At 40.6% G+C, this 25,953-nt stretch overlaps 2 protein-coding genes and 1 long non-coding RNA gene across 3 annotated transcripts in view; 2 read left to right on the forward strand and 1 right to left on the reverse strand.

The window, feature by feature from the left end:
• LAMB1 (laminin subunit beta 1) overlaps positions 1 to 876 on the forward strand; it is a 42,261-nt gene extending 41,385 nt beyond the window's left edge. Inside the window, exon 33 of the mRNA XM_027679309.1 lies at positions 426 to 876. Coding sequence (XP_027535110.1) covers positions 426 to 562 — 137 coding nt within the window. The 3' untranslated portion in view covers positions 563 to 876. The remainder of the gene's footprint in view (positions 1 to 425) is intronic.
• A 1,888-nt stretch (positions 877 to 2,764) lies between these two features.
• DLD (dihydrolipoamide dehydrogenase) lies at positions 2,765 to 18,392 on the reverse strand. The gene is made up of 14 exons (XM_027679311.1): positions 18,284 to 18,392; positions 17,346 to 17,421; positions 16,493 to 16,572; positions 12,818 to 12,886; positions 10,407 to 10,476; positions 9,937 to 10,037; positions 9,459 to 9,602; positions 9,192 to 9,293; positions 7,966 to 8,156; positions 6,461 to 6,631; positions 5,884 to 6,073; positions 5,371 to 5,508; positions 3,919 to 4,008; positions 2,765 to 3,769 (listed from the first exon to the last, which is right to left on the reverse strand). Exons 1-14 carry the CDS (start codon positions 18,320 to 18,322, stop codon positions 3,704 to 3,706), a joined length of 1,527 nt encoding a protein of 508 aa, XP_027535112.1. The 5' UTR covers positions 18,323 to 18,392; the 3' UTR covers positions 2,765 to 3,703.
• Positions 18,393 to 18,405: 13 nt separating this feature from the next.
• On the forward strand, positions 18,406 to 22,663 carry LOC113965628. The gene is made up of 2 exons (XR_003533590.1): positions 18,406 to 18,592; positions 22,324 to 22,663. It is a non-coding gene; the product is annotated as an uncharacterized LOC113965628 (long non-coding RNA).
• Positions 22,664 to 25,953: the final 3,290 nt, after the last annotated feature.

The raw sequence follows: 25,953 nt of genomic DNA on the forward strand, positions 1-25,953 counted from the left end.
GCCCATAGCTACCAGGGAGGGGAACTAGGTTTTCCTTCTGGTTTTGCCAGGCCAGGAACTCATTCTTCCCTTCTTAGCTATTCCTGCACAGTTACAGTGACTTGCTGAATAGTGTTAATCACCACAAGCCAAAACTGTTCTGTAAAAGCCACCACAGAGCAAAGAATGACAGTTATTTTCACCATGAATCAAAGTATTATTTTGAATTTCCACCTCTGGAAAATAACTTCCTTGTTGCTTTACATCCCAATGTTAAGGAAACAACAAGGTGCCATCCCAGCCTTTGCCTTCCCCCCCCCCCATCAGATTATCTTGCACAATAAAAATAAATATGAATAGTACTTTATCCATAACTATAACAATTTACATGTCACTGCATCAAAACACCCCAAATTAAGCTGGTTTTTCCTTTTCTTTGCTTACAGATCTGGAAAATACGTATGAAAACAATCAAAAAGTTCTGGAAGACAAAGCAAAGCAGTTGGTGGAGCTGGAAGAGACAGTTCGCTCCCTCTTACAGACAATCAGCCAAAAAGTTGCTGTTTATAGCACTTGCTTATAAATGGGAGTGGGAAATGCTTGTGTTCAGGATGGGATTTAAAAGTATTATACTAGTTCTTTTTGACATTACACTAAGACCTGATAAGGTGAATAGATTTTATATTGACTTTAAAGTCACAGAACCAAAGACAGATAACTTTTTGATGTCGAAAATAAACAGTACTTTTGTATCTCTGTATGTACCTAGTATGACTCATTAAGTTCCTTCCTATTTTCAGTAGCTACAATGATACATCAGTTAAATCTTTAGCAAGTCTTGTTTTTAAACTGGTTAGAGATCTAATAAAATACTGGCTTGAACTATGTAATTCTAAATAAGGGCTCCTATTACTGTGAAATATAGGATGGTGACTCTACCAAATTACCAGTATATGAAGAAATACCATCCATGTGTGGTTAGCTAGTTACACCACAGTACTCAGAAAGGATTATTTACCCTCTGCACGATATCCGTTTAGGCTTGACACTAGTTTCATGTCACTGATCATGGAACACTTGATGTGTGAAGTGGAAACTGAAGAGGTCAGTACTGAAGGGGTGAATGCACCAAATTTATGTGACAAACCAAGCTTGGAAGATTAATCCTGTCTAGAAAAGGAACTACTAAGTTCACAGGGCACTTAGTGTGAACCAGTTCAGAAGCTGTATGCAGACAGATCTCTAACAGCCTGTACTTAACCCAAGTAGTAAGACTTTTAAGAAGTGCAAGAGTAGCATCCGGTTCACCATACTTAATCTCAAAGTGATCTGTGTACAACAACACACCTTCAGACAAACACACAGGATGGCACAAACTGATTTACAACATCCATCAGCTACACAAAGCAGCACCAAAAAGTGCAATGTGCACATCCTGACTGCTGACTCTGACCGGAGGATTGTATCTTTGTACATACTTTGACTGGCACTTTTCCTAACCTTCACTAAACAGCACTGAAAGCCAGGACAACTATGGAAAGATACATCACTTACTAAGCAAACTGATGTTTAAATAAATTATTACCCCTAAGCTTCATCGGTTACAAATGCTACAACAAAAAAATCCATTACAGGAATTGATTACCATACCAGGAGTTCACTGCCAGTACACTTAGCAGCTGTTGAAAAGTTTGCCAACTTTGCAACACTCAGGTTTTAACAGCCATCAGACCACTGAGAGGTGGCTCAGTAGAGCCTCTTACTTTTACAAACACCCTTTGTACACTTAACTAGAATGGGAATGACAGCGAGAGAAGTAACTAACAATTTTAAGGCCTTGAATTATTTTTAAGTGTCTAGAAAAATATAGTCTTCAGTATAGTCTTAGCAGTATTCTTGATTAAAAGTTTCCATGACTTTCCAAACTTCATTTAACATGAACAAAATGAGATACAAGGATTTGTAACTGGTGAACCTCAGGGATGAACTCCAGTAAGACTGCTACAAGCATTCAGGGAGGTGGAGGGAGCGGCCACCAAGCTCTTTCTGAAAGAGCGGGGCTTCTAGAAGTTGCAAAGCACACGATTAACACTTAACATCTACCTGTAGCAGGTAGAAGTGATTCTGAAATGCCAAGATCTATTGGAAGAATCAAGCTTTTCTTCCCTCACTGTTGTCTCACCTTTGCTTTCCCTTCAGCAGCTTCCTACTGCCACCTGAAAACAGATCCACATTAACTCGCTAACCCAGCATATCCATGAATCAGATGGTGACCAGCTTAGTGAGCTGTCACGGTTTAACCCCATCTACATTTAATAAAATTACCACAATAAAGAAGAGCATCACTGGTATTTTGTTGATGAACTGGTATCTTAATAAAATGGTAATGCTGGCATACATTTCCATCACTCTGGATAATGGATCAATACTTGAATAAGAAGCTATAAAGAAAGGTAGAAAGATGTAACTATCTTGTCTATACATAAAACCAAGTAGCTGTTGCACCGTTTTCTGAAGGTACGCTTCTCATTCCACTAGCATAATTAAAAAGGACATGCACAATACCAGCAGATATTAAGGTTTTCTTCAAGGCAGAAGAGCCTAACAAAAAAAGAAGTGGCACCCTGGAAAACTAAACTTAAAATGAGCTATTGGAATTGAGCATGTTCCATATATGCATTAAGGATCTTCCAAAATGCCATTTGTTTGTGAGTTTCTTCACATTTAACAACCTAGACACTAATAGGATACAATCAGCAAACAAAACCCAAGAAGACCCTCCAGCCATGTCAAATATTTATTAAGCTCTCTTGCTACAGAAGAGACAGAAAGAACGAAATAGAAAACAGAAGAGAAGAATGTATGTCCTAATTGTGTGGAGAGCTGACACTGCAGCCCTTATGTGTGGAAGGTGCAGAATACCCTCGTCTCACAGCACTTCAAAGGAAGTGCTGCTTCACTACCCAGTTTTAGCATTTCAAGTTTAAGAGAGTTGGACAGTGGACGCTTTAAAAACAAAAACGATTAGGTTGCAGTATGATGAATTTGTCTTCAATCTTTCATTTCTCAATCAGCACTCTATTTTTCCCCTTTGAGTTTTCAATATGAAAACGTGACGTCTGGAGAATCACACACAAAGTAATTTTCTCTTTAAAAAGTCAATATAATTTTAATTGACCTATATGAGCCCCTCTTCTCCCAACATCCTAACACTATTAGGTCAAAACAAGTTTTGGTACTCATATATATAGGAAGTAGGTTAAATACTAAAGTTAATCCTTTCAGAAGGAAACACATTTTTGTGCGGAAGTGACAGTGGCATTTTAAGTGCCAGTGGCATTACAAGTGCCAGCATTCAACTGGTTTATTGTATCACTACTTCAAATAAGAAAACATAAGGTATGCGGGACAGTTACCCAGAGTTCTGACCAGCACACCTGATAATCTCATGCAGCAGCAAAATGTTTGGTTTGAAAAAGTGAGTTCTGTCAGGCTGCTTTTCTGCAACATTCATTATGTAAATAAACATGTAATTTTAAGTATTTAGTTTACAGAGACTGGATAATTCCACTTGTTCCAAACTCTACTTGTTTAAATATTTGATGTTTAAAATTAAGAGATTCATTTATTTCAGTCCTAAAATCCTCAGACTCAACCTTCCATAAGGGCCCACAGTCCGTTTTCAGAGATGTATTATACATGTACAAAGATCTGCTCTTCCATTTTAGAAGTTGATAGCTTTGCCAAAGGACGCTGCTAGGTTTGCTTCCCTGAAGGCTTCTGACACTGTCTGCAGAGAGCAAACACAAAAAATTACAAGTCATTAATCATCATGGCTAGGCTTTGTGAACGAAGATTTGAGACAAGTCATTAATAGGTATATATAATAACAGCATGTCTGTGTACTGCTGTTCAACAGTCACTTTAGGAAAGACTTACTGGATGGGCATGGCAAACTCTGGCTACATCTTCACATGATGCTCCATATTCCATAGCAAGGGCAGCTTCATTGACCATTTCACCAGCACCCTGTAATTTAATAGTACTTGCAATTAGCACAAATCCTTATGCAGTTGTCCAGGTTCTCCTGAATCAGTAACAGCTTGTAAATAAGCATTTTTTGCTAAAAAAGAAAAGTTGTGTATTTTAACTAGCACTTCAGCTGTGCTCTAATGTAAGTTTTAAGTACTTAATCTTTTTGGTGACTGTTCTCAAACCTAGTTTAAAACTAAATATAGTTCTTAATGAGGTTATTTGTTCTGTCATTGCTGAGAGTTGTACAAAAGCTGAGCATTTTTCCACTATAGGTAATATACACATTCTCAAAACTACAGTGTACCTCATTGCTGAAATGTACCCAAAACTTCAATGTCCCCCTGGAAACTGAAACAGATAACTAGGTAAGCAAGAGCATGTTACTACATCTGCACCCTCCTTTGTATTTGTTGTATGTATGCGTATTTACTTGGGTAACACTTCTCTGAGGAGTCAAAAATAGTGAAGTCTCCTGTTACATTTTTAGCACTTAGATCCACAATCATAAGAGTTTTCCCCCCAGCCCTTTCCCAATGAAGAAAATTATATTTATTGGTGTGAGTCAGACTTAAGTTGTGCTTCCTTTAAGTCATGTTGATTTCTAAATTACTGGAACTGCAAGAGAAAACAACTGGCATAATGTTTTATTGAGACCAGTTTTAGTGTTTCTCTTAAAGAAAGCTGTACACAAAGATGTATGGAAGTGTTTCTGCATAGCTCTTTTGAAAAAAAAAAATTTAAAGCTAAGAAATGAAATGGAGAAAGATTAGGGTCTAACTCGGGGGATGGGGGGGAAGGGAGAAGGGAAAAAAACCCCAACTTTTCCCAAACAGGGAATATCCCAAAGGTTTTTTTATGCAAAGTTCGATAAGTTACTGACTCCAGAGCTGGTGACTGCAAGATAAGGATACCAGCTTTGCTGATGTCTGAAGTCAGAGAGGGGAAAAAAGAAAACACCAATAAGAAAGCCACAGTCTTTTCAGCTCCCTCAACTTCCAAAACTTGAGTAAGTAATTTCTGCTGTTCTCTCAAGTGTTTGGCAGTATTCATTTAAAAAACTCAAAACAAACAAACCAAAACAAACAAAAACAAAAAAAACAAAAACAAACAAACCAAAAACCAACCAACCAAACAAAAAGAAACAAAAAAAAACCCAACCCAAACCAACCAACCAAAAAACAAGACAACCCACCACCACCAAAAAAAAAAAAAAACCCACACCAAAAAACCCCACTCCACAAAACTCGTCAGAGAAACAAACACTGCTTCTCCTAACTCAACCACTAATCTGAAACTGTGCAACACTAAATAAAAAGACCCTTACAAGGCCAAGACAGCACAATGTACAATACTTACTGAGCCTAAAATGTGAGCGCCCAACATCCTGTCTGTTGATTTTTGACTAAGTATCTTCACCATGCCATCTGTGTCAGCATTTGTCTTTGCTCTACTGTTTGCAGCAAATGGAAATTTCCCAATTTTGTATTCTACACCCTACAAAACAGATGTTCTTGAGTTAATGACCAACAAGAACAATGTAACCAGACAGAAAATTTGCTAAGTACATGAACAGAAGTAATACAAAAATAAAACACAGGAGACACACAGAGCAATGTATAAGAACAACCACCAAAAGTGGTATAAGGGGTTATTAAAGATTAATTTGCAAAGGAACAATATTAATGTCACAGAATGGAAGTCACTAAAACGAACTGTGATTCTTGGGAGAGTGGCATGCAGAAGGGAATCATACCCCACGCAATAAATTCAGATGCAGAAATTCTGGATAAAGTAGCTAGAAAAACTACTAGACAGTGAAACCACACCTAAGGTGGAAAAACAGTTTTTGTCTGAAAAAACAAAAGGTACCTCTTCTTTCAGCTGTTCTTCTGATTTGCCAACCCAGGCCACTTCAGGGTGAGTGTATATCACAGAGGGAACACAGTTGTAGTCAATGTGAACTGCTCCCCCAGCCATGCCTTCTACACAAAGAATGCCTTCATCCTCAGCTTTGTGGGCCAGCATAGGTCCAGCAACTACATCACCAATAGCATAGATGCTATCAGACCAATGAAACAGAATAAGACACTGTTTAAAAACATCCTAGCACACCTAGGCTACCTTATATAATAGTCTGTTTGAAACAAGTTACTGAAAACTCTAACCAAAATAGATTAAAATACTACATTTTTGCAGTTTTCACAGAAGGAACACACTTCAAGAGGTACTTAGTGACATGAAATACACAGTGACTTCTAAATTACAGAACTTCAAAGGTTGAATAAAAATTTTTAGTTCCTGAAATAAAACATATATCTTGAGTTTTCCCTTCAGAAAATAAATATATATTCTGCCATTAAAAATATAAAGTGCTTTAGTAGGTTAAACTTTAAATATAAGTGTTCTGCTTAAAAAAAAGAGTAAGAAAAAAATTAGTCTTACTTACTTTGGAATTTTGGTTTGGAATCTGTTATTGACTGGGATTCTCCCCCTCTTATCAAGTTCAATTCCAAGATCCTCAAGACCTAGATTTTTTGTAAAAGGACGTCTACCGATGCAAACTAGGAGCACATCACAAGTTATTACTTCTGCCTTGCCACCAGCAGCAGCTTCAACACTATAGAAAAATAAGGAGCAAAACCACTAAGCTGTAAACTCGCAGCATTGCCTTTCTCTGACTAGTAACTGGCATGACCCAGGTGGTGACCTGCTGGCTGGATGTGACACCCAAAGCATTTGCATTCAGCCTGCCCCATGCTTCCTCCCGGCAAGACTTCAGGAGTAGAAGAGGGAGGAAGGGACAACACCTCTTACTACATTTCTTAACGATTGTTAGAGAAATTTAGGGTATATTTTCACTAGCAAGTAGCATGACCCATACAGCAAAACAATTGGTGCTGAGTACTCGGCATCCAAAGTACTTTTATTTTGAGGCGGGGTAGGGCCATGTATTCTGAGCTTTGTTTAGGCCTGAGTACCAAACACTTATAAGCAGCTGCCCTGCATCACATGCATCCCTTCAAGCGCATCTTGTGTTTAACTACACTCAGAACAAGTTCAGTTCATGTGCTCTCAGAGTGCAAGAACCAAAGCATGGTAAGTGAAGATAAGTAGGAAGCGTATTTCAAAACCATAGCCCTGAAACAAAATAAAACTCTAAATGTAGAAACAGACTACGTGAGAGATCCAACCAGCATCAGCATGGCGTGTAAAGAAGCTCAAACTCTGGACCTTTACAGTGCGGGACAGATCTCCCTAGCTATGGTGATACAGCAAATACAAGTCACCATCTAACGATTTCAGTGAAGAAACAATTAAGTTTACTTCCATTAAGTAACATTAAGCATTTTGTTAAACCAAAATTTCTGCATAGAGAATATATGTTAACACAAATTTTTACAAGGCTTTTTTATGTGTTTCTATACTAACTATTCATCTATAAAACTTCAAAGGGCTTGAGTGTGATCGTTAAAATAACACTCTTTGGGTAGTTTCATTTATTTCTGCTCAAGAGCAATAAAATCTCTGCCACACTTACTTTGACACAAGAGGAGGCATAGACAAAATAACCCTTCCAGTAAGTAGCCAAGAATTAATGGTTTGAAAATGACTGTACGAACAATCATGATATTTATGCTAATTATACCAGAAGCAAATACCTTTCATGAAAAGAACGATTTAGAGTTGATCTCATTACAACAACACTGCTTTTTATCCCACACACCCGCAACTCAAGTCAGTGGACCCTCTCCAAAAAATAAATCCAAAATTATGAGCTCTGTAAATTACAATAGAGGATAAAAATTAAATGTTACTAAAGAATTAAGTTTCATTCTAAATGTATTTTTTTCCTGTTTAAAAAATAATATCAGACTGTATTTTTAAGCAGATTTGATGTATTGGGAGGAAAGATATATATAGCATTTCCCTAGTTTTATGTTAAACACTTACGCTACATCGATTTTTCCATCTGGTCTCTTGGTAGCACCAGTAACTTTGGTGTTCAGTTTAAACTTAAATCCCTGCTTTTGAAGAATACGTTGGAAATTTTTAGAGATCTCCATGTCAATTCCCATTCCACCAACATGGCCCATGAACTCAACCGCCGTGACATCTGCACCAAGGCGCTGCCAAACTGACCCCTGTAGTCACAACAACACAGGTAAAGAGAGTTTTTAAAAAGCAAACTTCAGATACTTCAATACTTACCACAGGCTGTAAACTTTTTTAAAGTAGGACAACACATAACAGCACTGATCAGTTTCTACAAATGTTACAGTGTAAAATGAAAAAAGTCCAACTATCCCCAGCCTTTCCACCAAAAAAAAAAAGTATCACTGCGTATTTGCATACCCAAAACTTCAATGATTGAATTTAGTGAATTAGGCTTTTAAAGAAATAGCTAACAAAATAACTCGTATGTTTTACATTATAGGTATAGAAGAAATTCAAAATCAAAGAATTTGAAAGCAAAACCCAAAGGAAATTACTTGTAGTGTAATAGCACTAGAAATTAATCAAAACAAAGCACATTAGGGAAATTTTATGGAATAAAATGGAACCACTGCTGCTTCTGTATGTATTTAACCACAATCATCAGCCTCTCCAGCAAAACCCACATACACCCTACTTATCTGCAGTCACCTATATCCATCCAACACAGAATTTCACTTTGCTGTCTCCTTCCCTGCTTAATGGTCAGCAGGCTAAGCAGATGTGCAAAGTTTCAAGCAGTTGCAAGACTAGCAAATACAAATTCTTTCTGAACCATGTACGTATGAGGCAAAAGGACTCAGACCAAGATGAACTACAAAGTCTCCACTCCTTTGATTATACGTATTCTATCAATCACACCACATTAAAAACTCCTAAACACAACAATTCATCCTGAGTTAAAGTGAACTTCCCTTAAAATAGAGTTGTCTCATCTATACATAGAGCAGGTATAAACCTCAGCAAAAGTTAAACACCATCCCCCCACACTCCCACCCTCCCATGAGGGTGGGATCCCACAAACACTTACCCAGCTTTTCTGGTAAAAAAGGGAGCTAGCAGGCTCTGAAGTCTGAGCAGATTCATTACAACCCACTCCACTGTTAAATCATAGCAAATACAACAAAAAGTAATGCCCTCTTCCTTTATAAATTTAAGACCAAGTAGTTTAAATATACTCTCACCAGTTCCACACCAATGACTCCTGCACCAATGACAACCATCTTTTCAGGAACTTTTTTCAGTGACAGTGCACCAGTGGATGACACGATATTATCTTCATCAATCTAATGACAGAGACATGCACAAATGGAGGTTTTACAATCTCTTTTACACATTATACAGAAAACACATAGAAGGTGAGGTGCAGTCAGATGCAAAAAATTGTACACATTAAATTATGTGGCTATAAGACATTGGAAAAAAGTACATTTAACATTTCAAATACGTACAGTAATTCCAGGGAAGGGAGCAACTTCTGAGCCTGTAGCTATAAGTATGTTCTTTGTATTGATAACCTGTGTGCTGCCATCTTCTTTAGTTGCAGTGACTTGGTTTTTGCCAGTTATTTTTCCAAACCCAGATACATGTACAACCTTCAGTAATCAGAAGACAGTAAAGTCAGATTCAAATTCCTTATGTAAGTTTGGCTACATTTCATCCAAACCTCACTAATGTTTAGAGGGGCTGTTAACACGTATCTTTACATCACTGTCTGGTACAAATCACAAAGTAATTGTATACTATTCTTTTAAGTAGATTAAGAATGAAGGAACTGATCACTTCAAATTTTTCTAGAAGAGAAGCATTCAAATTCTGCCCTTGTCGAGTCAGCCACTCAAATAAATTTATGTGGCAATATGGAAGTGTAAAAAGCAAGAAATTCAGATCAGAAAAATGGATATCCCTTAGTTTATAATCCAAACTAACCTTGTTTTGTTTAAATAAATGAGCAATTCCACCTGTTAACGCCTTCACTGCACTACTCTTCTGTTCCATCATCTTCTCTAGATTCAAACGGATTCCTGAAACTAAGGTTGAAAAAAAAAAAAAGAAAACTTACATCAAGCATTGCTGTGTTTTAATCTTAAAGGACCTAAGCTCAACACAATTAACAGCTCTGATGTGTTGAATGGCCCTACTAAATGCTAAAGGTTACATTTAACAACATCTATGTTAAAAATCAGTATTACACTTTGCAAATACAACTTATCTATTCAGGGTTCAAGGAGCAAACAAATGTCCCTAAGCCTCCAAATGACAGATAAAGGATATTATTTATAAAGTCTAAAAAGTTTTCTGACCAGAAAACCATAGCAGTCAGATTTGAAAGATTAAATTTGCTTGTTGATGGAAACCATTTATATTAACAGTCACCAACAGTTGTTCTTCACACTCACTTTCGATTCCTCTATTAGCGAAATCTTTTCCATGGGCCAAGTGATACAGATGTGAGTTGTTCAGCAAGGCCTAAAAAAGAGACATAAAAATGTGAACTGGGACATACATTCACAAGAATGAGATACTTATTATATTATCAGAAAAAAAATCTGATATTATGTGCAAAACATTCTCACTATTAAGAAAAAGTCTAGTCTAACATAGGTATTAAAAAAGGTGTACTTCAAACACAAAGACTGTACACATAACTCTTACTGAGCATTTTATAAAGTTACATAGTTAACACAGAAATAGAAAATGGTTAAATACACACCTATCCTTTCTGCACATTTCAACCAGAGAAACTGATAATTACTCCATAGGGATTAAAAAAAGTAGAGCAAAAGAAAGATGATTCTGACTGCCAAAGAGAAAATACAGGAAACCTGGATGAGGAAAATCTACACTGAAATGCCCGTTAAGATTTTTGCCTGGGTAGACATATGTGAGTTCAATTTTCAGTTGTTGTGCTTAAGTTACTACAACTGCATAGCTAGTTGAGCTGAAGCTGGATGGCTAGGAGCTAGCTCAGGTACATGGGTTTCCAGAACTCACAGATAAAATTAACACAGTTTTTATAAGGATGGCTATAAATCAGCAGTTCAAAATGCAGAGCCTTAATTATTGTATTTTGATTAGAAATAACTACATACTTAGGAGAGTATCTTACTAAGAAAACTGATTCTTTCACTATAGCCATCCTTAAGATGAAACAATCAGTATCTTCGCAAGAAGGTCAACAGTGCAAGTCTGCACAGACTGAAATCTAAAGCAGGCACAGTAAAGGATGAAAAGGACACTTTGAGACACTTGCCCTATATAGATATGCTTGAGTAAAACTAATACTGTCAAAAAAAGATCATTCCATTTTTATGACTAAGTCTTAACAACTGTCTTAAAAATTAATGTCTCCATTTCACATAACTGTCACCACCCCGAACCTGTAACATCTACATTACTCAAAGACACAGCCATCGCTTAAGACCTCAGCAATTAGAAAGAAAAAAATCCATGCCCAATGTATTATTTTGAGTGGCTTTCCAGAAAGAAATATTTGAATAATCCATTACTGCCTAAGTGTATGCAGCCTACATATCCATTTCTTAAGTTTATTGACATTGAAACAAATTCTGGATAGCATTCAAGTTTAACCACGGGTTCAGTAGTATTTTTGTAAGAACTTCAACAGACGAAAAACAAAAAGGGACTCAAGAAGTCAAATAGATCCTGGCAGAGTTCCAAACTTTCAAGGTAACATTGTGTAGATTGAAATTTTTGAGTGGTGCCTCAGTATACCACGCTATTATGAACTTCATTAGAACTATTATTAAAATCTTTAGAAAAATTAAAATATAATTTATAAGAACTTGGTATTTATATTGTATTTTCTCTTCCCATGCTAATGGAACCTCTTGAGCAAAGAGATTAGAAACAGCAATACAATTAGGAGAGATCTTGTTAAGAATATTATGTTTTTTACTACAGCCATTACAAACCTGACATTACCAGTGTCTTCCTTCACCTGCTGGGTGCAATTGAGGCAGACTCCTTTCACCAGCAACAGCACTATTGTTACAAGGGCCTAGGTCTGAAATTACTTAAAACTGCATTGACAATGTCAAATATTAGGTTCTTCTGAACTACTTCTTCCTTCTCCTTTCTTTCAGAGTGCATGCCTTGGACTCACCCTTTCCCCACCTGCACTACTTGACACAAATACCACTACTCCCACCCTCCAGGCCATCTTTGGGGTTGGTGACAATACTGATATAGTTTAGATGAATATTTCAAGAGCTAATCAACTAGGCTCTTCTACAGTCAATGGAGAGAGACAGGTCTCTTCCAAGCTTGGTGCAGTCAAACAAAACCAAAAAAATCTCTAACTTAGATTTACTTTCTCTTCATCTAGTGACATAGTTCAGCATTCCTTTAACATAAGAACATCATCTTAGACAAAGCTACAGGTTTATTTTTAAGAAACTGATAGGAGGAGATCACATAAGAGGTACAACCACCTGAAACAGTTCAGGTACACAACAAGAGATAACAGTCTGAAACAACAGTCGTTACTGGTTACAACAGAGACTCAATACCTCAGAGTGAGGAGATACATCTGTATGTACCTCTGATTTTCATACACGTCCTCTCTCCGATCTGGGAACAACCACAATGCAAAATTTGCAAACAAAACATTTCTACTGAGTAATAGAAATAGCAAATAAAATTTTAACCCTTTTTCTTCCTTATGTTTATTTGTATCCTCAGCTCATTTACTTTACAATTTTGATTTTTAAATAACGTATGTCTGTCTTTAGAAACTCCTTAATCTTCTTCCAAGTGATGAAAGTTACAACAAACTAGGTACACTTACCTTGGATGGAATACATCCAACATTCAAACAGGTTCCACCTAATGTTGCATTTTTTTCTACACACACAGTCTGAGGGAAAAGAACAGGGGAAAGAAGAATTTTTAGCAATACTATGCTACCATTTCCTTATAGGATATATCACAATTTAGAATTAATGACAGAGATCAGGCAATTATCTAGTAATCCTACCTCTGCAAATGTCTCATTAATTTCATTGCTAAATTTATTTTGCAGCTCAGATTTTCCTTCTCTCATTTTTTTCCTAACTTAAAACCCACAAAACAGTTCTTTGCCACAAAATTCTCTACCAGAAACAGCCACATTCCCCACTGCACCATTCATCCTTTTATACAAGTTTAAGTGCTGTCCTACTTCAAAAATCTACAAAGTTGCCTCAAATAAATACAACACTCAGTTCTATGAAAAATGTTCTCCTTACAAGTACAGAAAAAAACCTGCAAAAAGCAAAAAATATAAATCTTGCAAAAGACGCATAAAAACAAGCAAACAACAGATAAGTGAACCAGCACAGAGTAAAATCCTATGAAGTAATAATTTCTTTGAAGAAAACTAAACAGAACAGAACCCCCAAGCCACAAACATTTCCCCCTCTGAACACACTATCCTGTAAGACCCATTCCTATGAAGTTATGCCACTAGCTATAAAGAAAGAAGAAAATAAAAATCAAGTAAAGCAAAACCCAACAAAAATAAGGTCAATACCAAGAGTTATGGAAAACATTCCATCTCCTTCTCATCAACTTACCAACATCAAAGTGCGCAAAGGACAAAAACAACTGCCAAAACTTCATATAAAAACAGCAAGTGGGAGAGAATATCATAAAATATTTTTACAGAAGCAAAAGAATTGGCATCTCCTTCTTTGCAAGGTGCATACATATTCAAAACAATCTTTCCTTGGTTTATACTCTAAGGGCTCCAGTCTGCTGAAAAGCAACTACCCAGGTGAAAGCCTTTTATAATTTCTTTAAACTGTTGCTTTTGTGCTAAGGTAGGGGTGACGCTAACAGCAAGAGCAGAATTCACCAATTCAAATTACAGAACATGGTGAGATGTTGATCCTCTACCTACCCTTCCTCTTGTTTCAAGCACATGAATACATAAAACACAATCCAAGAGCTTTACAAGCTGCACTGTGGATCAAACAGCACCAGACTGCTCCTACCTTTACTCAATAAGGATGTTCTGCCTCATCCGCTTTAAATCAGCTTCCCTGACAGGGCCAGGCAAAGCTGTTGGAAAGCCAATGCCCAGAGAACACTGTTGGTAATAACACAGGATGCTGTGTTGGTGACACAAGGACTTAATGCTTGTGCTAGCAGACATAGGACTGAAATTGGAAGTTAAAGTTCAGGAGTTCAGCAGAGCAGACTCAGGTTCTTCCATGGGTGATGTAACTGTAGAATCTATCTTTCTGCCAGTCTCAGAAAAACATCTTACATTCCTCAAGGATGCCAAAAATATTGTCCATGTTTATTCAGTGCTGCAGGTGACATGCATAAGTGCATCCAAGCATTTTGCCCTTTCTGACTATCTGTAAAGCAGTGACATGATTATTTTTTGCTATGATGAAAAACAGAATCCAGGGCACTTTCTAACCTCCTTGTGTGGTAGCCTATTGTTAATCACAGATCTCAAGGACTCAAGGACAGCCTTGTTCCAAGAAAAGCTGGCATATAGCCAGCCACAAAAATATCTTTAGAATAATCAAACGTGAATTTATGTGACTAAAGGCCTTAACCTTAATTAAAACCTGTAGCGTGGAGCACCTTTTTTCTCAATCACTAATAGCTCAGTAACAACATACACCTCAAAGCAAGAGTATTTATTATGACAAAAAAAAAATTCACAGACATGGATAAAGATGAGTCAGTTATCTGCACTAGGTCACAGACAGATGTAAAACTTAATGGAAACTCATATATTTATATTTTGGTACATTATACATTAGAAGGCTTAAAGATACCCAAAGATACACAGTTGTGAGACTATTGACAACCGAGGGACAACACTCAGAATTACAGAACAGTTCAGTTTGAAGGTACCTCCTCTGGTGGCCTTCTAGTCAAACCTTCAGCTCCAAACAGTCAACACCAAAGACATGAAGGGAGGTGATTCTCCCCCTCTGCTCTCATGAGACCTCACTTGGAATGTTGTGTCCAGCTCTGGGGCCCACAAAAGACAGATGTGGACCTGTTGGAGTGAGCCCAGGGGAGGCCACTAAGTTGATCACAGGGCTGGAGCACCTCTCCTATGAAGACAGGCTGAGAGAGATGGGGTTTTTCAGCCTGGAGAAGGCTCCAGAGAGACCTTAAATCAGCCTTCCAGTACCTAAAGGGGGCTAACAAGAAGACTGAAGAAGGACTTTTCACAAGGGCATGGAGGGACAGAAATGGCCTTAAACTGAAGGCGGGTAGATTGAGATTAGCTATCAGGAAGATATTCTTAACTGTAAGGGAGGTGAGGCACTGGAACAGGTTGCCCAGAGAAGCTGTGGTTGCCTCATCCCTGGAAGTGTTCAAGGCTGGACTGGATGGGGCCCTGAGTAATGTGGTCTAGCGGAAGCTGTCCCTGCCCATGGGAGGGAGGTTGGAATTAGATGATCTTTAAGGTCTCTTCCATCCCAAACCGCTCTGTGATTCTATGACGTATCAGGTGGCTCAGGGCCTTGTACAGCCAAGTTCTGAAAATACTGAAAGATGAAGACTACATGCTGTCTGGGGCCCTGTTCCAGGAATGGAACTATATTCATCAACAGCAGTTCCTGTCCTTAACAGCTGGTCAAACCAGCTCATTTTGGTCATGAAGTCTATTCTTCATAATTCAGAAACATTGTGACATATCAGCCAGCAGAAACATGTTCAAGACTGCTAGCACTGCCTTCTCAGATTTCCAATTAAGAGAAGAATAATGCAGTGCTAAGAGAGTCAGTTGGTCTCATGTTAAGGAATGAAGACAAAAACATATCCTGTTGAAGTCACACTCTGTATTTTGGTGAAGTTTAAAAATATGTGGAATGCATTACGCACATATAACTCTCACAATAACAATGACACATCATTAGTACACAGACACAAGCTGCCTCTTCCAAAAGGCACTCGAAGACAACAAGCAGAGATGAACATAAATAAATGTAAATAAGATACTGCAGTATTTCTATGTATATATTTTTGCCTCTAAAATTCTTACATGGAAATGGAATTCCTCTACTCACATTCAAAAAGCCTATCAGTTGAATATGGCTTTTCCCCCTTTTGAGCTCACTCAGTCTGTTCTTCAGGAGTTTTCCAGTGGCCTTTTTGTCAGTCATTGTCTTGTCTTTTTTTTTTACTTTGTTGAGAGAAAAATTCCTTCCTATCATTCCTTTCCCAACTTCTCTTTCACAGGAGTATAAGCCCACCTCAATTATCACTTCCAATCAAAACCAAGCTGTCCTGAGCAGCTCTGTCAGTAGCAGGGCTATAGACAGTAATCCCACCACATCTCTATTTCAAATTCTGTATAATCTGGGTAAGCAAGGTAACAAAAGATTAACGAAAGATGTCAACAGCATCTGGTGGCCCAAGGTGTGACAGAAGAATTTCAGTATCATGCAAACACCCTTCAAGTTCACCTGGGTGACTATTCTGCAGTCTGAGTGAGGTCTCATCTTACCTTAAACCCAAGCTGAGCTGCTTTGATAGCAGCAACATACCCTCCAGGACCAGAGCCGATAACCGTGACATCGGCATCAACTGAAACAGAGAACATTTGAGTTACTTTTGTTTCAGCAATTAAGATTTTACTGCAGGAACACCACTTTTTAATTTCTGAAATAACTCACGTTTGAAATTTGGTTTTAAAAAGCAAAATATTAAAAATTATGCAAGTTCATAAACTTGGTTTAGATAAGGAAGTTACATCTCATACCTGAAGGTAACTTTCTAGACAAAGGGAAAGGTTGTGTGGAGGTATTGATTCCACAGTAAAAACAACCAGTCTTAAATTTCACATGGAAAATAATGTAAAATGACATGAAGAAACTGAATTCCTCAGCCCTCTTGCTACAAATCCTTTAAGAACTTAACCCAAGATGTCTCAATAGTTTATTATACATTTTTCCAGCATAGCTTCTACTGATGTTTAGAGCTAAAGATAAATGTTTACTGAACACCACAAAATCAGTTTATAAAGGGGAATATATGGCTGCAATAGGTATCTATGCAACTTCTATTGATTATAAAGGAGCAGAAACTATGAACTTTTTACCTAGTTCATATCTTGTAACCACAATCTCCTTTGGAATATTAATTATATAAGATATGAACAGTGATGATAAAGCTCAACTATTTACAGGTTTAGCCTGACATTAAATAATGCAAATAAACCACTATTTTCATCCAAATCTCCACACTGACATCAATTCCACTGTCACCTAGAAGACTGATTTCTGAGTTTGAAGTAATGCTTTGTTTTTTGTAGGGGGTTTGGGTTGGTTTTGTAAAAAAAAGTTTTGACAATTAATTACCTTGATCAGCATAGGATCTTTGTGACACCGCACAAATACCCTGGAGACCATGATGAACTCGATCAAAACGGCTTCTCTAGAAAGGGAAACAAACTTAGTTTTAAAAGCTGATGTTTACCTTTGAGGAAAAATAAGCTCTCAGCAACACACAAGCGAACGCAATTACTGTCGCCAGTTAACCAAAACAGGAACAGCACGAATAAAGAGACGCAGCAGGCACTGACTGGAACAAGAGGTAGAAGTTGCTCTGCCACCTCAGCCTGTCACCACACCTCCTCTCAGGTCAGCCTCGCCTAAGGCTGCCTCTATCCACACAAACTTTCAACCCTTCACACAGGGCTCTCAAACCACTTAATGACATAAATTAGACATCTACAGGAGTTTGAGTCTCGTTGTTCCGTAACCATCCCTTCAGCCACTTCCTACGAACATCCCAGAGGAGGATCCGGTGAGCAAGGGTTTTTATCCTTTACAAGAAGGTAATGGGACAGCACAGAACAGCTGCTACAAGCATCTCAAGGGCGGATCATCCTGTAACTGGAGCAGAGGATGTCCCTGGAAGCATCTGCGAAGCCCTCGGTCCCGCAGCCCAAGGGCCGGGGATCGCCCCCCCTGACAGCGGTGCTTTCCGCAGCCGCCGCGGCCTCTGCGGGCCGGGCACCAGGCACCGGCACCGGCAAACACACGGCAGCAGAGAGGCGTGCCCAAGGACCGTGAGGAGCCCGCGGCCGCCGCGTCCCCTCTGTCCGGCCGAGCCGCGAGGGGAGCGACAGCAGAGCAGGGAGGGGAGCGCGGCCAAGGCCCGCACTCGCTGCGGCTCCGCCCGCCCTACCGGCCGCTCCCGGCGGAGTGCGGGGGCCGAGCAAACCCCAGGCCCGAGCTGCCCGGCACGACCCCGTCCCCTGCCTCTCCCCGGCCTCTCCCCGCCGCCCCCGTACCCGAGCGAGCGCGCAGGAGACACGACCCCACCGCTGCATGTCTGCGATACCGCCCCGGCCCTCAAGGACTCCGCGGACGCGCGCAGGCGCAGGCGCAGTGCCGGGCGGGAGGGGGCGGGGCCAGGCGGAGCACGGAGCCGTCAGGGCTGGGCGGGAGTCGTGGGGATCGTCCTGTCCCAACCCCCGCTGGGTCGGGGACACCTGGAGCTGGGACACAGGGCCGCGTCCCGGGGGCGTCGGAGTGTTTCCAGAGAGGGGCAATCCACGACCATCCTGTTCCAGTGCTCTGCCACCCTCGACGTAAAAAAGGTCTCCATGCTGAGGTGAAACTTCTTGGGTTTCAGTTTATGGCCGTTGCTCCTCGTGCTGTCTCCGGGCACCACTGAAAAGAGCCTGGCACCATCTTTTTGGCACCCACCTTTGAGATATTTATAGACTCATAGAATATGCAACGTTGGAAAGGACCCATTAGGATCCTTGAGTACAATTCCTGGCCCTGCACAGGACACTCCAAGAATCACACCATGTGCTTGAAAACATTGTCCAAATGCTTCTTGAAGTCAGACAGGCTTGGTGCTCTGACCACTTCCCTGGGGAGCCTGTTCCAGTGCCCAGGTACCCTCTGGGAGAAAAACTTTTTCCTGATATCCAACCTAAACCTCCCCTGACTCGGTTTCCTGTCATGTCCTCAAATTCTGTCTCTGGTGACAAGGGTGAAGAGATCGGCACTTGCCCCTCTGCTTCCCCTTGTGAGGAAGTTGGTAGTTGCTATAAGGCCTCCCCTCAGTCTCCTCCAAGCTAAACAAACTGCAGCCGCTCCTCATAAGACTTTGCCTCCAGACCCTTCACCACTGCTTTGGCCCTCCTTTGGACATTCTGTAATAGCTTAATGTCTTTTTCATATTGTAGTGACCAAAACTCAAGATGAGGCCACACCACTGCAGAGCAGAGCAGGACAATCACCTTCTTTGACAGCTGGCAATGCTGCACCTGATGCCCTCCAGGACATGGTTGGCCCTCCTGTCTGCCAGGGCACTGCTGGCTCATATTCAACTTGCCATTTGTATGTATTGATGAAATCCCTTCTCAGTCTTCTCTTCTCCAGACTAAACAAGCCCAGCTCCTTCAGTCTCTCCTCCTAAGAAATGCTCCAGTACCCTAATCATCTTTTTGGCTCTCCACTGTCTCCAGTAGCTCCAAGTCTTTCTTGTGTTGAGGAGACCAAAACTGGACACAGTACTCCAGATGTGGCCTCACTCTGGACAAGTGGAGAGGGAACATCACCTCCCTCGACCTGCTTCCCAATGCACCCCAGAATACTATTGGCCTTCCTGGCTGCAAGGGCACACTGCCAGCTCATAGTCAACTTGTCATCCACCAAGGTCCTTCTCAGCAGAGTTACTCTCTAGCAGGTCAACCCTCAACCTGTGCTGGTGCTTTGGAACTCATGGCCCCACCTGGCACCAAAGAGAACATTGGGATGAGCAAAGCAGCCCCCAGACCCACATTGACAGCATTAGGACAGCACCAGGGCAGAGGCAGAGAAAGGGAAACTACATGTTTCAGAAGGAAACCTCTCCCATCTAATTTACAGTGAAATGCGCATAAATTCAACTTTTAAAATATTCAAAAATATAAAATCTAAGATATTTAATTTTGGAAAGACTTTCAAGTCACTTGGAATAATTTCTCTCAATTTATTTAATGAGAAAAAAATGAACTAGAATAATGAGACATTTTTATAATTAACATGGTTTAATTTAATGCTATTTATATTTTTCCAGAATATATATTTTCTTCTAGAATAATAGATTGCACACTCTACAATCCTTTGTTAGTTGCACTTCATCACATTGGTATTTGAAAACTTAACTCCTTCATTGCTTGTGGAAAGAAAGCAATGGTCCAAGACCATTTTCCTTCTATATTGAATTCCACATAGTTTAGAATATGGAAAATATTCTGTTCAATTCATGCTAAAAACTCCTAAATGTGGCTTTAGGTAAGTAATATGCAACATAGATCATAATATTGATTCCTTATCTTGCCTGAAATTGAAAATATTTTTTGTGGAAAAAAGTTCTCAAGTTTTCTATATGTACTTTCTAATTTCTTTCGTAAAATCAGTATTTCCATCAGGTGGCAGTGTTCTGCTATTTCCCACACAGCCAGGGAAAAATGAAAGGCTGTTTTCAATGGCTGGAATTCCTCTTCTGTCTTTCTACATAAGGATTTCTCTGATTGCCCCTCCAGGAACACTGGAGATTGTATGTGCCCAATATTTGTACATTTAAACCCCTAATTCTTAAGCTGCCTAATGAGAAAGCATCCCAGAGTCCTCAATGCTTGCAAGTATCAAGTCCCCAGCGTTTCCTCCCATCCTCACTAACCAAACAGAATAAAACCCAAAAATATTCCAGCTGTAGCTTACTAAATGTACTAAGCCAACATGTTTTAATTCTCCCAGTCCTGATACACATTGGGGTATTGGAGCTCTCCACTCTGCACTGGCAGTGCATGAGTATTTTTAAGGAAATTACTTTTTTTTTCAGATATAAATCTGAATGCCATGAGCGGGTTGTTATTGCTAGCAGTGAACAAAACCATATTCTGCAACAAGAAATGACTGAAGCCTCTGAAGGACATGCTTCAGACATGTCATGTCTGGCTAAGAGAGCGATGTCTGGATAGCCAGTGCAAGAACAGGACAGGGCAGAGAGCACAGCTGCCCGTCCTAGTCTCCCTCCAAAAGCAAAGCCGAGGCCCCAGCAGAGATGCTGGGAAACCCCATGGGGTAATCTCTGCAGAGATGCAGCAGCTCTTTGCATTCCCTGTGTGCTGGTGGAGGGCTCAGCTGTGGGTTTGTGCTGCACAATTTAGAGAAAATGCTGCTGATTACCGTGGCCACTGAAGGGAAGACTGTCTGTGTGGTGATTGGTACAGCCCCCAGGAGTAGCAAGAGGGTATAGGAGATGTGGGGGAATGCAGGAGGCATCAAAATGTGTCTCAGTGGAAGGCAAAGGGGCACAGGGGGAATGCAGGGCTAGACCCCTCCATCCCATTCACCTCAGCCCTGACAGTCACCTGAACTGCCTTGCCCATTATATACGCCTGTCCTTTGGGGTCATGGTGGCTGGGACCAATGTTCTGAACCTTCCTGGGAACTCTGCTGAAGTTCAGAGACTGTAAAATACTTTTTTGAGGTTTTACGTCTCTGAGTAATAAAGATCATAAAGACCAGTGGTTTGACTGTAGGACTGTGGTACTTGTAAACCATGAACACCTGAGTACTTTTTGTTCTCTTGTTCCTGGCATGACTATCTCATCTTTCTTTGGTTATGTCACTCCTTTCATGAACACTGAGGTTACGGTACCTGGGTACACTGCAACTTTTTATTGCATCCATGAGTACTCATGAAATGTCCCCTTGCAGCTGCAGGATCCAGGATCCCAGCTGTGTGAGGAGGAGTCTTGCCAGCAGGAGGAAGGAGGTGATCCTTTCTGCTCAGCGCTGGGGAGACAGCTGAGGTGCTGGGTCCAGTTCTGGGCTCTCCAGTACAGGAGAGACACAGACATGCTGAAGAGAGCCTAGCAAAGAGCCACAGAGATGGGCTGGAGCATCTCTTCTCTGAAGAAAGACTGAGTGAGCTGGGACTGTTCAGCCTGGAGAAGAGAAGCTCAGGGGGATCTCATCAGTGTATACAGATACCTGTATACACTGGTATACAGTGGGTGCAGAGAGGGTGGAGTCAGGCTCTTCTCAGTGGTGCCCAGTGACAGGACCAGAGACAATGGGCAGAAAGTGAAACACAAGAGGTTCCCTCCAAATATCAGGAAACACTTATTCTACTGTGAGTGTGACTGAGCACTGGCATGGGTTGCCCCAAGAGGTTGTGGGATCTCCCTCCTTGGAGATACTCAAAAGCCATCCAAAAACAGTGCTGAGACACTGGCTCTAGGCAGCCCTGCTCAAGCAGAGGGTTGGATCAGATACCTCCAGAGGTCCCTTCTAAGCTCAACCATTCTGTGATTCTGTTTAGGGAAAGAAACTGCCTCATGAAGTCTCCTGGTTATCTACCCTGAGAACAAGAGTCAGCTCTGACTTGGAGCCAGAGGAAGGCTGCCAGCACAGGCTGAAGTCAGTAGAGGGCAACATGGCTGCATAGACTAACAGAGCTGCAAGGATGTGTTAGAGAGAAGTAGAGCATTCTATTTCTTTGGAATACTGAATAGTTTCTTGCATTACAAATTGGATTTTACATATATACCTATTCACATGTGTTTATTTGTACACATCAATATTATCAATCTAGATAGACTATTATACTGGATCTGACTTGAGAAAATAAATTACAATATCTACCACACTCCATCCAAGGATTGGATGGTGGCCATGAGTGTCTTGTACCTTACAAAGCTCTAATTAATAAAACACATTTGCAGATGGAGTGCCATGGCAGGGCAAAGTATATCCAGAGACAGGGGTGGCATTTTGTTTTGCATCCTTGCATACCCTGCCCAATCAGGGTACTGTATTGCTTTCCAGACTCAGCTTACTGCTCTGCTTAGAAAAGTTTCCTATCGCTCTGGCAGTAAAGCAAGAAAAGAAGTGCAGAGAAAGCTACTGCAAGTCCATGACCTCTGTTTGAGGTTCTGCACCGATATGTGAGCAATCTGAAATAAATAAGAAGGATGATGGAAAGAAACTGGGCCAGATGCAAAATAGCAGCATATCTCATATTCATTGAAAAGGCAGGACAAAGCATATCAGGAGACTTGGTATGTACTTTGTTCGATAGGTATTTTAAAAAGATCTGTGGCTCCCAGATGCTAGCAGGAGAGTTAAGCGTTCAGGACATTCCTCTGCTAGTTGGAGCTCTGAAGGAGCACACGTAGGCAAGTAGGGGTTGGGGAGGTTGAAGCATTTTTGAGCCAAAGGGAAGATAAAAAGGAGTCTCAGACCCAATAAAGGATGCCAGAGCCAGTGCTAGTGGCAGGATCCATTTGGATTGTCTCTTACTGCACGGTGGCTGCAGAAAAGGGCACTGGTCCAAGCTGAAACATTGCATACCTAAGACCTTGCCACATACCATGGTTAAACACCCAGCACCCTGCCCCTGGCAGTAGCTTGTGAGTGAGGTAGAATCCAGCTGCCTCACCTGAGGGAGTGACACTTCTTTGCATTTAAAAGTTAGGCACCTAGAGAAGCCATCCTCCTAAAGCAGATATCTAAATTCCCTGGGTGGTCAGCTGTCTTTGAAAATAAGCACCCAGGAGATCCTATCAGCCTAGCCTGCCTGTCCTATATGCACGAACCAAGGCCAAGACAATCTTCCTTGGGGCCTTCAAGGATTCCTGCGTCTCCTTTTATTTTACAGGGAAAGTGAGCAATCAACACAGGACTCATCTCATCCCATTGCAGCTGTCTTGGTCAGACATCTGGTTTAGCAGGTCTAATAGAAAGCCAGTCTTCTGGGCTCCTGCGGGAGATGCAGAAAGTCTGGCAAGGGTTATTCATTGAGAGGGTTATTCATCCTGTCCCAAGGTGGGTGTCAAGGATTTTCCTCCAGTGTAGCACTCTCTGCCATATGCTGAGCAGAAAGGGGCCTCAGGTGATCTACGTTAAACATCAAACTTTGATACAGTCAAAGCTGATGAGAAAAAAGGTCACCCCATTTATGAAGGAAGGCCTCCATAGGCCTGGGGAACTTGGGTGCTGGTTGGGTGCTGGTTTCGGGCTGTTCAACTGGGTCCTGCCCTCAGCATCCCTGGGATACAACTGCACTGCTGTCCCTCAAGGGAGGCAGGGATGAATCTCCCTTTGGTCATTAGTTTGCTTAACTTTATCAAGTCTGCGCTGCAGAAAGACAGTGGGAGCTCTATGTCTGATGTCCTTTCCTTCAACTTCCTTCCATCTGACTTCCTTCTGGGTATCACTGATTTTGCAATAGCAGTGAGTGGCTTTGCATATCAGTAACTTGGTGTACCTTGTAAAATTCTGTTTCCTGCACATTACACTTCTGAAAATCTGTGACCTAATTAGAAAAGAGATTATGAATGAGGCCAATGCAGTATATGAAGACCTGGTTTGTTCATGGGAAAAACTGTGTTATTTCTAGTAGTCACACAAAAAGTGATTCACTGCGGGATAAAATTGTGCAATGCCTATAATTCAAGGTCTTTGCAATGAGAATTAGGGCTATATATGATTGTTGTTTTCCTTTTTCTGTGCTTAATTTATCATTGCCCATTTAAACTTCTTAATAAGCATTCATACCAGAGCTGATCATAAAGTGCCAGTTAATTTTCACATGTAAAACAAAAAAGTCCCCCAATTTCATTTGTTTTAAGCTTCCGGTTACAGTTTCAGGTTTGCAATAAAAATCAAACCCAAAATTGCAAATATTCTGTATTTCTTAAACACTTGCAAAATCAGTTTATTCTATTGTTGTTGGAAAACATGCAAATCTAAACTGAAGTGGAAAGTTTCCATAAAAGTTTCCATGTTAATTAAAATCTCACTGTTGTCCTCAAACAAAGCCATTAAAAATGCAGCGACTGTGCAGTATTTAATTTTCTCCTATTCCGAAAGCTCTGTCAAACAGGCAATTTACTCACAGATGTACTTCAAGAGATATGTGTTACATCAAGAAAATGGCACACTTCTACTCAGGGGATGGGTTTTCTCGTGCTCCGCTCTCCTAATCCAGGACCTGGCCTTTAAAGCCCCTGAGCAAGGGCTGGCAGTTATAGCTAACAGGAAATTTTGCAACAGAAGCCAATGACACTTTCTTCATTTCTACAGAAAATCTATGGAGTAATAAATTTTCATTGTTAGATCATCTTGACTTTATGAAAGTCAAAGTTCTCCCTGAAGCATAATGATATTGTGCAGCTTGGAGGTTTCTCAGTGATAATAGGGTGATAAACACAAAGTAATTCCTGCACCCTAGTTCACTGCAGCGTTGAGGTTGTAAGCACTGCACAGCACCTGGACAGGAGAACGGCCTGATCTAGCACAGCAAATCAACTGACACCCTGAAAATTTTGTGATATTTTGTGCCAGTCCGTTATCATAGTACATTATAACAAAGTTGTGCTCCTGGGAGACACTAACCCTGGGCCACGGTGTGGGCTGAGTTCCAGCTGGCGAGAAAGTGATCTTGCTCTGGAGAAATGGGTCTGGTGGACACAAAGCTGACCATGAGCCAGCAGTGTGCCCTGGCAGCAATGAAGGCCAATAGCCACATGAGCTAGCAGGTCAAGAGGGGATTACTTCCCTCTATTCAGTGCTTGTGGGACTATGTCTAAAATTCTGTGTCCAGTATTGGCTCCTCGATGCAAGAAAACACAGGAATGGAGGCAACACGCCCAAGTTGGAGGATGGATGCTGTACCCTTGTTCTGGGCATCTGCCCAGCCATCCCCAAGGCTATCTAACCTGTTCTTTAGGAATTCCGAAGTGATTTTAGAATGCTGTTGGCTACCTATTCCTCTGCTCTAATATCATCATCATTAGAAAATTTCACACCTACTTTGGATCTACCTTGGGCTGGTTACTCTATCAAAAAGAACATTTTATCCGTTGGGTACAGTTTGTTCTTGTAAAATGTCTGTTCATCCTTGCTTATCTCTTTATTGTCTTCAAGGTTCTAAAATTTATAGAAGTGT

The sequence above is a fragment of the Neopelma chrysocephalum genome, unplaced genomic scaffold (assembly GCF_003984885.1).
Source record: "Neopelma chrysocephalum unplaced genomic scaffold, ASM398488v2 Primary Assembly neopelma1_45, whole genome shotgun sequence".
Taxonomy (NCBI): Eukaryota; Metazoa; Chordata; class Aves; order Passeriformes; family Pipridae; genus Neopelma; species Neopelma chrysocephalum.

Coding starts and splice junctions, on each gene's coding strand:
- DLD (XM_027679311.1), bottom strand. CDS start 18,322: ATGCAGCGGTGGGGTCGTGTCTCCTGCGCGCTCGCTCGG. Junction 16,573..17,345: donor AAGATCCTATGCTGATCAAG/GTAATTAATTGT, acceptor TCTCTGTTTCAG/TTGATGCCGATGTCACGGTT. Junction 6,632..7,965: donor GATGGAAAAATCGATGTAGC/GTAAGTGTTTAA, acceptor ATTTTTCTATAG/TGTTGAAGCTGCTGCTGGTG.